This window comes from Macrobrachium nipponense, chromosome 16 (genome assembly GCF_015104395.2).
Source record: "Macrobrachium nipponense isolate FS-2020 chromosome 16, ASM1510439v2, whole genome shotgun sequence".
Lineage (NCBI taxonomy): Eukaryota > Metazoa > Arthropoda > Malacostraca > Decapoda > Palaemonidae > Macrobrachium > Macrobrachium nipponense.
The window spans coordinates 85,475,896-85,488,395 of NC_087209.1; the positions used below are offsets into that span (position 1 = coordinate 85,475,896).

Below are 12,500 nucleotides of genomic sequence, written 5' to 3' on the forward strand. Positions count from 1 at the left end.
CATGATTTTTATATTTGAAACAATTAATAACAAATAATCCCAGTAAAATTGGATCCTTGTTTGGCTTCAAGGACCATCTTGCAGCCTTGCATGAGATCCAATGTGGTCTATAAGTTTACATGCCCAGGATGTCCTGGGTACTTATATTGGATCAACGAAAAGGTTGTTGCAGATGCGTTATTACAGTCACTTAGGGTTGAGATTTAGAACGGGACAAAGATTGAGCAGACCAGAACATTAAAATATAAAAAATCATGCTATCAATTGTAAAATTGAGGTCAAGAAACAGCACTTTTCCATATTAGCGTATTCTAAGGATGCAGATTATTTGACGACCTTAGAGTCATTATATATTAAAAGACTCGTTCCATCGTTCAAACGGAGGCTGCTTCTCTGCTCAACTATATCTGGCATAGTCGTCTTTGGAGGTTGTTTGTTTCCTTCTTTGGTCATTCTATCTTCTTCCTCTGTACCTGAAGGTTGGTGTAACAGCAGTTGTTTTTACTTTGCCTCTAATTTTAGTCTTTTTATTCTTTTAACGTTTTTAATTGACATTTTAAGAATCCTGTGTATTTTTAGTATTTTTTGATGTTATTATTTTGTCATTTCAGACTGATGATGCACATAGTTATGTGCGAAACGTTTCTCTAGAATAAATCTTTTAAAAACATCCATGTGTCTTCGGCATTCCTGAATTGATATATATATATATATACATATATATATATATATATATATAATATATATATATATATATATATATATATATATATCTATTTAAATGATCTGAAGTTCAAGAGTTAGAAGAGGATAAAAAAGGAAAATAATGTAGCTATGGAAAATGAAGAACATATATTTAAAGGTAAAAAAATTATTGTACCCCCAGAAGTTGTCAATGTATCAACTATTTTGTTGAAATTGTATTGTGACTGTGGTACCTGCTCACATGTAATACTTATAATGAACTATTTCAAGGGCCTGCTTTTTGGTTTCTTATGAACAACTTCATTATTTTTCTTTTTTTTTTGTATATATATTCAGATTATTCAGTAGATGAAATATATTTACACGACGCAAGCCAACAGGGTCCATTGTGCGGAAATTCCAAAGAATATGGTGTTCATCAGGAATAAGCAAGAGGAAGTAAAGGGAAATACAGAAAGAAGGGATCCCACTTATTAAAAATGAAAACAGAAATTAATAAGTAGATAAAAATGTATTAAAATGCATTACATCTTCGCTTGAACTTCTAAAGCTCCAGTTGCTCGACATCCACAGTCCAGCGGTGTGAGGAATATAGGACTCTTAAAACTGAGAAGTTCGACCCATATTACGAGTGTTTGATAGCGCCATTAAATGTTGTCGTATTCATTTTTCCCTCGTATTCCCCAGTGAGGAATAAGGATCATGAGGTCAAGCTCGTCAACCAGCTCCCGTCTCTCCCTCCCTCCACTTGCCAAAAGATGGGGAGGATGGTCGAATAAGATGTGGGTCTATCACCATAAGGTGATATATATATATATATATATATATATATATATATATATATATATATATATATATATATATATATATATATATATATATTAATATATATATATATATATATATATATATATAGAGAGAGAGAGAGAGAGAGAGAGAGAGAGAGAGAGAGAGAGAGTATGTATACATACGTACATACACACATACACTTGCGGTGGCTCTATCTAGAACACTAAAATTTTTCATTGTTGTAAAAATGGTAGCACAATTTCCAATAATCTGAAACTTTAATCCAATGAACGTTAAGTTTTTTTCTTTTATTAGGTATACCGTATTATTTTCACCCCAAAATATTTCCATTTTTTATCTTTAAACTCTTAAACTTTCAGATCATTTACTCAATTCTTTTGACCAGTCTACATTCATCCAAATTACATTACAGTGTATGCAGTAATACAGTACACAAATCTCCCTTGAGCCTTACTTACCTTTAAGCCCTCCACCATCAGCTGCGACCACTTGAATAGAATATTCTGGCGTTGTTTCCCTATCCAGGCAACAGATGGCAGTAGTAATGAGGCCACTCTTCGGGCTGGACATGAAAAATCGCCTCCCCAGTTCTGTCATGGATAACATTCTTTTCTATGAAGTAGGTTATCCTCGCATTGGTTCCTTCTGTGGCGTCATCTTTGTCCCAGGCCTGACACCTGGGCTACGGAGAGCTCTTGGAAAGGTTTTAGAAGCCTGCTTTAGGAATCATCATTAATATTCATCTGTATGGACTATCTAACGTGAAGATGAGTTTTGAGAAGGACTGCTGAAATATAGTGAGGCATGGTATCTGCATAGCAGTTTACAGTGAAATAATATAAAAAGTGGTGAGGTGAATTATTTTACAATCAGCTTCTCTGTGTAATAAGTTAGATTTAAAAATGCAAACTTTTCTTGTCATAAAATAGATATCTAAAAAATTTCACAAACAAAAACCTTACTCTAGAAATATGCACATCCCAACTCTCGCTGTTCATACAAGGGCATGAGTTTTGAATCTAGGTTGATGAAATATCTACGTATAATTTCCATGAAAAACTTAAGATTGGTTAATCCTTATAGCCAGAAATAAGGGGAAAATCATCTGCTCTGGAAAAGGAAATGTTATGTATATGACGTGGTCCAAACCAATTAGTATACAAACGAGCTATATAGAAGCTTTACTTGAGAACACATGGCAGCCCCTTAAATGATAGTCTTTGCCAATTTTTATATATTTTGATTGTTTGTTTCGCTATCCTTTTAGTTTGGCTTTGGCAGAGAAGTTATATTACTGGGTTGTTCTTAGGATGTTGTGTAATCGGGGATCCTTTTTACTACATAGTTCAGTGAATGTTTTTATATTTTTTTCTACTACCATGCTTTGGAAAATTGTTCTGGCTTCTGGTTTTTCTCCGACTCGCGTAACATTTCTTTATATTAATTTCATTTTTGGGCGTGTGATTAGAAAAAGGCGTCAGGTTGTCTATTTCATTCTCCTTTTTAGTTAGAAGAAACTCATTTTACTACGAGAGAATGTCATAAGTAATTAATATTATTGAATGCACGAAATTAAGAAAAATCTAGAGAAAGATATCTGTCTAACTGAATGAAGTGAAGCGTACTGTACAATCTTAAGAGGACTGCAATGGTATATATAATTTAGGCCAAAGGCTAAGTACAGGGAACTTGCGAGGTCATTCAGTGCTGAAAGGAAACTGAGAGTAGAAAGGCTTGAAAGGTGTAACAGTAGAAAAAAAAATCTTTCATTTGCACCATAAAACAATTGTTACGAGAAGGTGGATAGCAAAATGGAAGAAAGATATGAATGGAAGTACAGTAAAAGGAATGAAAAGGGATTGCCAGCTATGTACCAAGGGAATGCCTGGCAAAGAACCTTAAGTAATGTCTACAGTGCACCGCGTGAGATGCACTGGAAGCACTATCGGGTACAACGTAATCGGGCAATTAAGCAAAAAAAAAAAAAAAAAAAAAAAAAGAAAACTTTTAAGTAAATCTTCTGTCCGATTCCCTCGATATGGAAGAGTGTGAGCTCATAATGGATGCTGCCGTAGGATCTTTAGTTAACAACACTTCCCGTATCTAACAACATATGAGTTTTACCAAATATATAAAACAAGAAAGAGCACAATTCTAACGCTGTAATGATTTGTCTGTGTTTTTCGTTTATACTTATATATATATATATATGTATATATATGTATATATATATATATATATATATATATATATATATATATATATATATATATATATATATATATATATATATATATATATATATATGTATATATATATATATATATATATATATATATATATATATATATATATATATATATATATATATATATATATATATATATATATATATATAATATATATATATATATATATATATATATATATATATATATATGTATATACATATATATGTATATATTATATATATATATATATATATATATATATATATATATATATATATATATATATATATATATATATTTGCAAATAATGCTGTGTAAAATACCTAATTTTTGTTATAGTGAAAGTACTTCTAGTGGTAGAAAATGCTTACCTGCTGGTCCGTTCTCCTGTATTTCACCGAACATTGTAGTGTTTGGAAATGCCGGTGGGTTATCATTTATGTCTTTCACTACTATTGTCACTGTCATTTCAGCTGAATGAACGCTACTTTTGTCCTGATTCACGTTTTCGCTGATACCTTGGGGGAAAGAGGCGTTGAGGTCAGGGCAGGTGTCATCTTGTTGCGAGTGCCTATCAGCTTCACCGGTTTCAGAATTTTCTAATCGATATCTCTCATCGTTTGCTTTTCTTTTTCCCCTAAAACTTTTCTTGGCATCCTCGTCAATCTTCTTTTGTCTCGTGTTTTCGATCATAGGTATCCGGGATTTGGTTCGTTTATCAGTTCGTTTTCTATTAGTATCTCGATTTACCCTGGGAAATGTCAGGACGTCATTTAACATCACTTGTTTTTCTTTCCAGTTGGTATTATACGTTATATTGGAAGGCTTCATAAGGTCAGGATTATTATAAGGCGGTCTGTAGCTATGTTCCCTAAACCAGTCTCCCTTTATAGTTACGTCTTTTTGGGAAAAACTTGACAAGTCTTCGGGAGACGGAAATGGCTGAGGATGCATTACTGAATTTTCTATGTGAACATCTCTTGGTTTAGAGATAACTGACGTAATGGGAGAGAGAAGGGAAAATTTGTTCTTCTTTCCGACGTATGCTACGTTAGAATTGGCATCAATTGAAGGATATGAATGGTTATTTACGTTTCCTGCAATATGGAACCGTCTCGAACGTATGTACTTTGGAGAATATAACAGCTGATAAATAACCTTCGAATTTGAGACCTTAGTAAAATTTTGAAATTGGTAATAACTTTGGTTCATTTGGGGGCTAATAACCAGATGTTTTTCTCGCTCACCAAATCTTGGGACTCCGAAATCTGCGTCTTTTTTTCGATTATCGTAATGCTGAGCGTGTTTATCCAACAAAGGGTTGGCGAGTCGTTTAGAGCTAATTGTTTTAATGGAGGCCAATGAAGAATATTTCTGACCTAAATCGCTTCCCTTTGGCAAGAAAGATTCGGTTCCAGCGGGCGCTTCCGTTCGGTCGAAGGTCGTCCTAATGTTTTTCCTCTCGGGAGATTTGGGATGATTCCTTTCCAAAGTCGCTGAAGAATATTTGCTTGGGCTAATGTCCTTTCCATTCAAGGTGGGTTTTAAGCTAGATTTTTTCCTGGTTTTTCTTTCAAATATTCTCCCTTTACTAATCGTTGGGTTTGTGATGGAATCGCTACTCAAAGGTTCATTTTCAGTTTTAGCTGGTTCGTTTTTTGAAGTTATACTGTTCAACGGTGATAAACCTGTACTGTTACCATCTTGTAATATATTTGCTATTTTACGATTAAATCGTATATTTTTGTAGATATGTTTAACATCAACATATTCATTCTTATGATCACCGCAGCACTCATATAATTCATTTCTCTTGTGCAACTCTGGACGATTCTCATCAGCGGAATCTAAGACTTTATCGGAAATCTGTTTATGTTCAGTTACTCTTTGTTTGTGGCTGATAAAATCTGAGCTTTTTCCAGAAATATTTTCATGCTGACTTTGACCTCCCATAAACGTTTTTTCACCAGGAAAATGAATGTCCCTAACACTTCGTCTGTTCTTATATAAGAATCTAGCCATTCTTTGTTCATTAGCGGCATTTCGTTGGTCCGTTTCTGCCTTTTTGCTCCAAGAAAATCGTAATTTATTCTTTTTGACTCCGACTGAAGGTAACAGATGCTGATATTTATGACTGCGGCCATCTTCGTGTTCTGTTCTAGCTCTTGATTCAGAAATATTTCCTTTCTTGTTTACAAAAATAACATCTTCGTAACTATCTTGGCTGTAATGTTTTGGGTACTCTGGCAATTGGCCATCCGAAGATGCCATTGTATCAGCTGTCGACTCATAAATGCTATGGAAAGTAACGTTTCTGTTTTCTCCACTTGAATTTAAACTTTGTTCCAAGCCACGTTCATTTGATATAGATTGTGGTACCGGTCTGTTTGAAACGACCGTGTGATTGTCTTTTCCATTTCTTTTGCTATGCCTCCCCCTCCTATGGTACACTATACTTGCTTTCCTACTTTTTTCAACGCTTACAGGGAAGACTTGTTCTGTTACAGTTTTCATCTGGCTACCAGGAGCATCTAACTGATAGCCGACATTAAGATAATTTTTTTCAGATTTAATGTCTTTCCTAGGATGTACTTCATGGGAACCAAATATGTTGTCTGCATGATAACCGCTAGTTTTCCAAGGTATGTTTACTTCTGCATTGCGGCCTTCATTCTTCATGACCTTGTCTTTATCTTCTTTACCCTCCATGTCTTCCTTATGTAAGCTGGGTTCTACGGACCATCTTGGATTGATAAAAGAGTTTGCTGCTGCCGAATCAAACGCGTCGTCGTTAAAAAGGCGCATTTTTTTAGAAGCTGGGATCTCCTTGAAATCCCTCATCCGCTTCTTCGTTAGGTGGCTGGACGTTAAGATATTATATCGGTCTCTCTTTCTACTAGAGTTGATTTCGAAGCCAGAGCTCGGGTGTAATGAATACCAGGAACTTTCCTGATCATTTTGGTATGTGAGTTGGTTTCCCAAATAGTATGACTGTGTTTTTGGGTTCCAGTTCTCTTGTCCGTCCTCCACTTTCACTTTCAACCTCCAGAATCGTTTCCCGTGTGGAGGGTCTCGGTCCAGCGCCTGTAAAGTAATAAGAGAAAACTTCTTCAGACGATAACTGAAATGGTGATGATAATAATAATGGTGATAATAGTGCTGAATTAGCAGCATATGACTTACTGTATTACTGATATAAATACTGTTAGTGTCAGCAAACTTATATTAAAACTATGAAATAATAATAATAATAATAATAATAATAATAATAATAATAATAATAATAATAATAATAATAATAATAATAATAATAATGACAAAAGTACTGCAGAAGATGGATGCTGGGTACCAACTCAAGAAAAGAGGCAACAGAATTGACCATCTGATGTTCAAGAGTGCATGGGAAGAAGGACTGATAAATTTAGACGAAGACCCAGAAATATACAGAGACAGGAGAATGATAAACAGAACAGAGGAATGGCACAACAAACCAATGCAGGGACAATACATGAGACAGACTAAAGAACTAGCCAGCGATGAAACATGGCAGTGGCTACAATAAGGAAACAGAAGGAATGATAACAGTGGCACAGGATCAGGCCCTAAGAACCAGATATGTTCAAAGAACGATAGATGGAAATAACATCTCTCCCATATGTGCAAGAAGTTCAGTATGAAAAACGATATCATATACCACATAGCAAGCGAATGTCCGGCACTTGCATTAAACCAGTGCAAAATGAGTCATGATTCAGTAGCAAAAGCCCTTTACTGGAGCCTGTGCAAAAAACATCAGCTACCTTGCAGTTATAAGTGGTACGAGCACCAACCTGGAGTGATAGAAAACGATCAGGCAAAGATCTTCTGAGACTATGATATCAGAACAGATAGGGTGATACGTCCAAATAGACAGACATGACGTTGATTGACAAAATCAAAAAGAAAGTATCACTCACTGATGTCGCAATACAATGGCACTCCAGAGTTGAAAAGAAAGAACAGTAAAAAAATGGATAAGTATCAGGACCTGAAAATAGAAATAAGAAGGATATGTGATATGCAAGGGGAAATTGTATCCAGGATCATAGGAACACTAGGCACACTCCCATGATCCCTAAAAAGAAATCTGGAAAAACTAGAGGCTGAAGTAGCTCCAAGACTCATGCAAAAGAGTGTGCTCGTAGAAACAGCACATATAGTAAAAAAAAGTGATGGACTCCTAAAGCGGCAGGATGCAACCCGGAACCCTACACTATAAATACCACCCAGTCGAATTGGAGGACTGTGATAGATAATGATAATAATAATAATAATAATAATAATAATAATAATAATAATAATAATAATGAATAATAATAATAAAATAATACTCAAGTCAAGACTCAACGGCGGAAATATGATATAAGCCATAAACACATGGGCAGTGCCAGTAATCAGATACAGCGCAGGAATAGTGGAATGGACAAAGGCAGAACTCCTCAGCATAGATCAGAAAACCAGGAAACATGACAATACATAAAGCACTACACCCAAGAGCAAATACGGACAGACTATACATAACACGAAAGGAAGGAGGGAGAGGATTACTAAGTATAGAGGACTGCGTCAACATCGAGAACAGAGTACTGGGGCAATATCTGAAAACCAGTGAAGACGAGTGGCTAAAGAGTGCATGGGAAGAAGCACTAATAAAAGTAGACGAAGACCCAGAAATGTACAGAGACAGGAGAATGACAAACAGAACAGAAGACTGGCACAACAAACCAATGCACGGACAATACATGAGACAGACTAAAGAACTAGCCAGCGATGTCACGTGGCAATGGCTACAGAGGGGAGAGCTCAAGAAGGAAACTGAAGGAATGATAACAGCGGCACAAGATCAGGCCCTAAGAACCAGATATGTTCAAAGAACGATAGACGGAAATAACATCTCTCCCATATGTAGGAAGTGCAATACGAAAAATGAAACCATAAACCACATATGAAGCGAATGTCCGGCACTTGCACAGAACCAGTACAAAAAGAGGCATGATTCAGTGGCAAAAGCCCTCTACTGGAGCCTGTGCAAGAAACATCAGCTACCTTGCAGTAATAAGTGGTACGAGCACCAACCTGAGTGATAGAAAACGATCAGGCAAAGATCCTCTGGGACTATGGTATCAGAACAGAGGGTAGGGTATACGTGCAAATAGACCAGACGTGACGTTGATTGACAAAATCCAGAAGAAAGTATCACTCATTGATGTCGCAATACCATGGGACACCAGAGCAATACCATGGGACACCAGAGTTGAAGAGAAAGAGAGGGAAAAAATGGATAAGTATCAAGATCTGAAAATAGAAAGTAAGAAGGTATATGGATATGCCAGTGGAAATTGTAACCCATAATCATAGGAGCACTAGGCACGATCACAAGATCCCTGAAAAGGAATCTAGAAAAACTAGATGCTGAAGTAGCTCCAGGACTCATGCAGAAGAGTGTGATCCTAGAAACGGCGCATATAGTAAGAAAAGTGATGGACTCCTAAGGAGGCAGGATGCAACCCGGAACCCCACACTATAAATACCACCCAGTCGAATTGGAGGATGTGATAGTGCAAAAAAAAAATAAATAATAATAATAATAATAATTAGGAGAAAATGACTGAGTGTGCTTGACTGCTTGTTTATACAAGATGAATATATGGTAGTGAAACAAAGCTAAAGTGCTTGCACACAAGTTGTTTAGCTATGAGAACGCAGGTTCAGAATCTTTTAAGGGTGGAGGTTTATTAGAAAAAAAAGGGAATATACTTATTTAGTTGAAAAGACCCATTCGTTTTTTTTTAAACGAATTGTAAGCATTTTATTTAAACCTAAATTAAAGGTCGTGAAATACTGGTATGCAATGATGAAAATACCGATCACAGTATTTTGTGGTTGTAGGATCGTGCAGAGAGAATATGAAAAGTTCTGCTGGAGGTAAGGTATATAGCTAGAAGATCTTCGTGTAAAAAAAAAGTAGAGTGAAAGGCTCGGAAAATCAAGCTTAAGGCGACCTCATACCCAAATATACAGTTGCATTTTATCGACTCCTCTTGAAACTTAAGCTGTGGAAAGTTTCCTCATATTCAGTGATGAAATTTTCAACAGATGTTTCTTTTATATTTTGTATTACCCTCTACAGGCAACAAACATTTTGATAAGAGACTTAGAAAATGGCAGAGTAAACCTCACTATCATTGATTGTAACATTAGGTGTTTAATAATAATGTATGTGGAATTATTCGGTATGAAGATAAAAAGGCCCATAAAAGCACTGTATACATGTTTTAACCATTTATTCCAGATACTTCTGTATCCCTGCTCACTGGTGAAATATGGGCAAATGATAAGTGATAAGAGAATTTATAAGTCATATGCAAGTATAGAAATACGACGTTAGCGGTTTGTAGATAATTGACCTGGAATGGATGGAAAATATCTTATTCCCTTGTGTTTTGGGCATCATAAACTCCCGATTGGATAGAGTCTCGTGGGAGTGTTCGCTGGAACACCTACCTGAGAAGAGGCCTTAGGATTAACTCGTCAGTGATATCCGATTTCCAATGTCCTGACAGGTTTATATTCTATTTTTGATTGATGATGGTAGATTCCAGAATCTTCCTTTTATATAGGCAACTACTTTTGAAAACCAGCCTGGCCACACTCCGATTTATGGTATGGCCTTCATCCCTGATATGTAAGAAAATCCCTAAACTCTTTGAAGCTTGCCCTATTGATCATTGGTGCTCTATCAGTCTTTGTGAGGTAGATTTATCTGTCTCCTCAATGTAACTTTAAAAACAGTTACTGCTGATTACCTTGCAAAACAAAGGTAATAAACTATTTTCCATTCATCCCAGGTCAATGGTCATCTACATATCATCAACGTCGTATTGCCACACATACCTATGCCTTTTATATAATCTTGATATATATCATTTGTCCATATTTCACCACTGAGCAGGGATCTAGAAGTACATAAAATGTATGGTTTCATTGTGTATATAGTGTTTTTTTGGTCCTTTTCATCTTTATTGTGTACTGTTGGATTACAGTAGAGGACATTCATATTCAGTATGCTTTGATGCTCTTCTCTGGTATGTTTTTGTAATTTCTACTTGTTATCGTCGTACCAGCTCCATATCAAATATTTCTCTGATGAACTGCCTTTTGCCCTTCCAATCATATGTCCAGACCATCTCTTCTTAAGATGTCAAAAAGCTCCTTATACACTCTTCGTAGATGGCTTAGCTGTTTATGGATAAACTGCTCTAATTCAACAGCAATTTCACTCGGTCATGAAAGGCCTGTTCTTCTACGTCACCATGGACCATTTCCTCCCTCCCTATAATATTTACAATTACACATTTTAAGCACGAAAAAAACCAGTACATTTATGTTTTCATATTTTCTGGAAACCTAAGGATTTCTTGTAACAATTCCACATTCTTTGCTCTGCTTCTAGGCATCATAAAGTTTGTTTTATATCAACTGGTTTTTAGTTCTCTGTCCTCCATTTTATTCATGTAAGTTTTGAAAATATCTGCAAACCGCTTTCTCTTAAATCGGCATATAACATTAGGTCACTTCTAGACAGCAGCTACCTGAAGTTTCTCCGTCCACAATCCTTTTTGTACCTTCCTTTACCAAGTTGGAAACAGTAAAAGGCTGGATTTTTAATTCAGATTCTTATAAAATTCCTGCTACGATCATTTTTTAAGATAAAGTTATGATTAACAATTACATTATTCAATTGTAATAAGTAATTTTTTTAGACAAACGTTTGTACATCCTTATACTTATCTAAATTGGGTTGAATAGGGCAAGTCTTTTTTACTTTCTTGGGTCACCATAGGTAGTATTGAGGTATGCCTTGCTTTATGTATTTTGTGGTGCATTGCAGTTTATTGCCACACCCCTTATTGAACGTTCCAGCCTTTGCTTGATTTTCTATTGTGTTTTCATCTCCGTAAGATCAAATCCTTGAAGCAATCCGTAAAATTCTAAAAATTTCCCTCTGTCTAAGTATTCTCTGAAAATTATAACAGTGCCATCGTACTATCAGCATGTAGAAGAGAGAAGATGAGTGGAAACAAATAATTTCCTGAACTAAAAAAGCAAAATGGACGCAAACATCAATGACCGGAAGTAATTAATTAATACTACCTTGAGTTGGATAAGGTCGCCGGTTATAGAGTTGATGGAAAAATAGGCATCTCCAGGGAGATAACCATCGATTCCATCTCCGCTTATGGAATAACGTAGTTTTCAACTGGTCCATTTGATCTGGATCCTTGGCTTCTACCTACAAAGATTAAGCAACGTTTCTTACATTTTTATGTTTATGCTAGAGCGGGTAGTAATAAAAATATCAAGAAGCAAATGACCATTCATAGATTCAGCATTCAGTATATAAGTTTGTATGTCATTGACTAAGAGGTAATTGCTTTGGCATTAAAGAAATAGTATTGAAATGTATATTCAATCAATATATTTCAAAAAAGAAAAAAAAAAATTGAAGCTCTTATGTGAACTAAGTTCAATGCAGTTTGTATTCTGGAATAATGAATCGTCTAACCCAGCATCATTTTACGGACATTCTCATTTTCACTGTGCGTGCATGTGTATATGTACACGAGCTGTCAATGTAGTAGTTTCAAATATTACGCTGAACCAATATGAGTCATAAGTTAAAACATTTTTTTCGAATAAACAGAAAAAAATATT

The 12,500-nt window shown here is 35.5% G+C and overlaps 1 protein-coding gene across 1 annotated transcript in view; it reads right to left on the reverse strand.

The window, feature by feature from the left end:
- Positions 1 to 12,500, reverse strand: part of LOC135195392 (neural-cadherin-like) — a 258,134-nt gene that overhangs the window by 109,942 nt on the left and 135,692 nt on the right. The window contains 4 exon segments of the mRNA XM_064221649.1: positions 1,974 to 2,105; positions 4,118 to 6,830; positions 11,940 to 12,041; positions 12,043 to 12,078. Coding sequence (XP_064077719.1) covers positions 1,974 to 2,105; positions 4,118 to 6,830; positions 11,940 to 12,041; positions 12,043 to 12,078 — 2,983 coding nt within the window.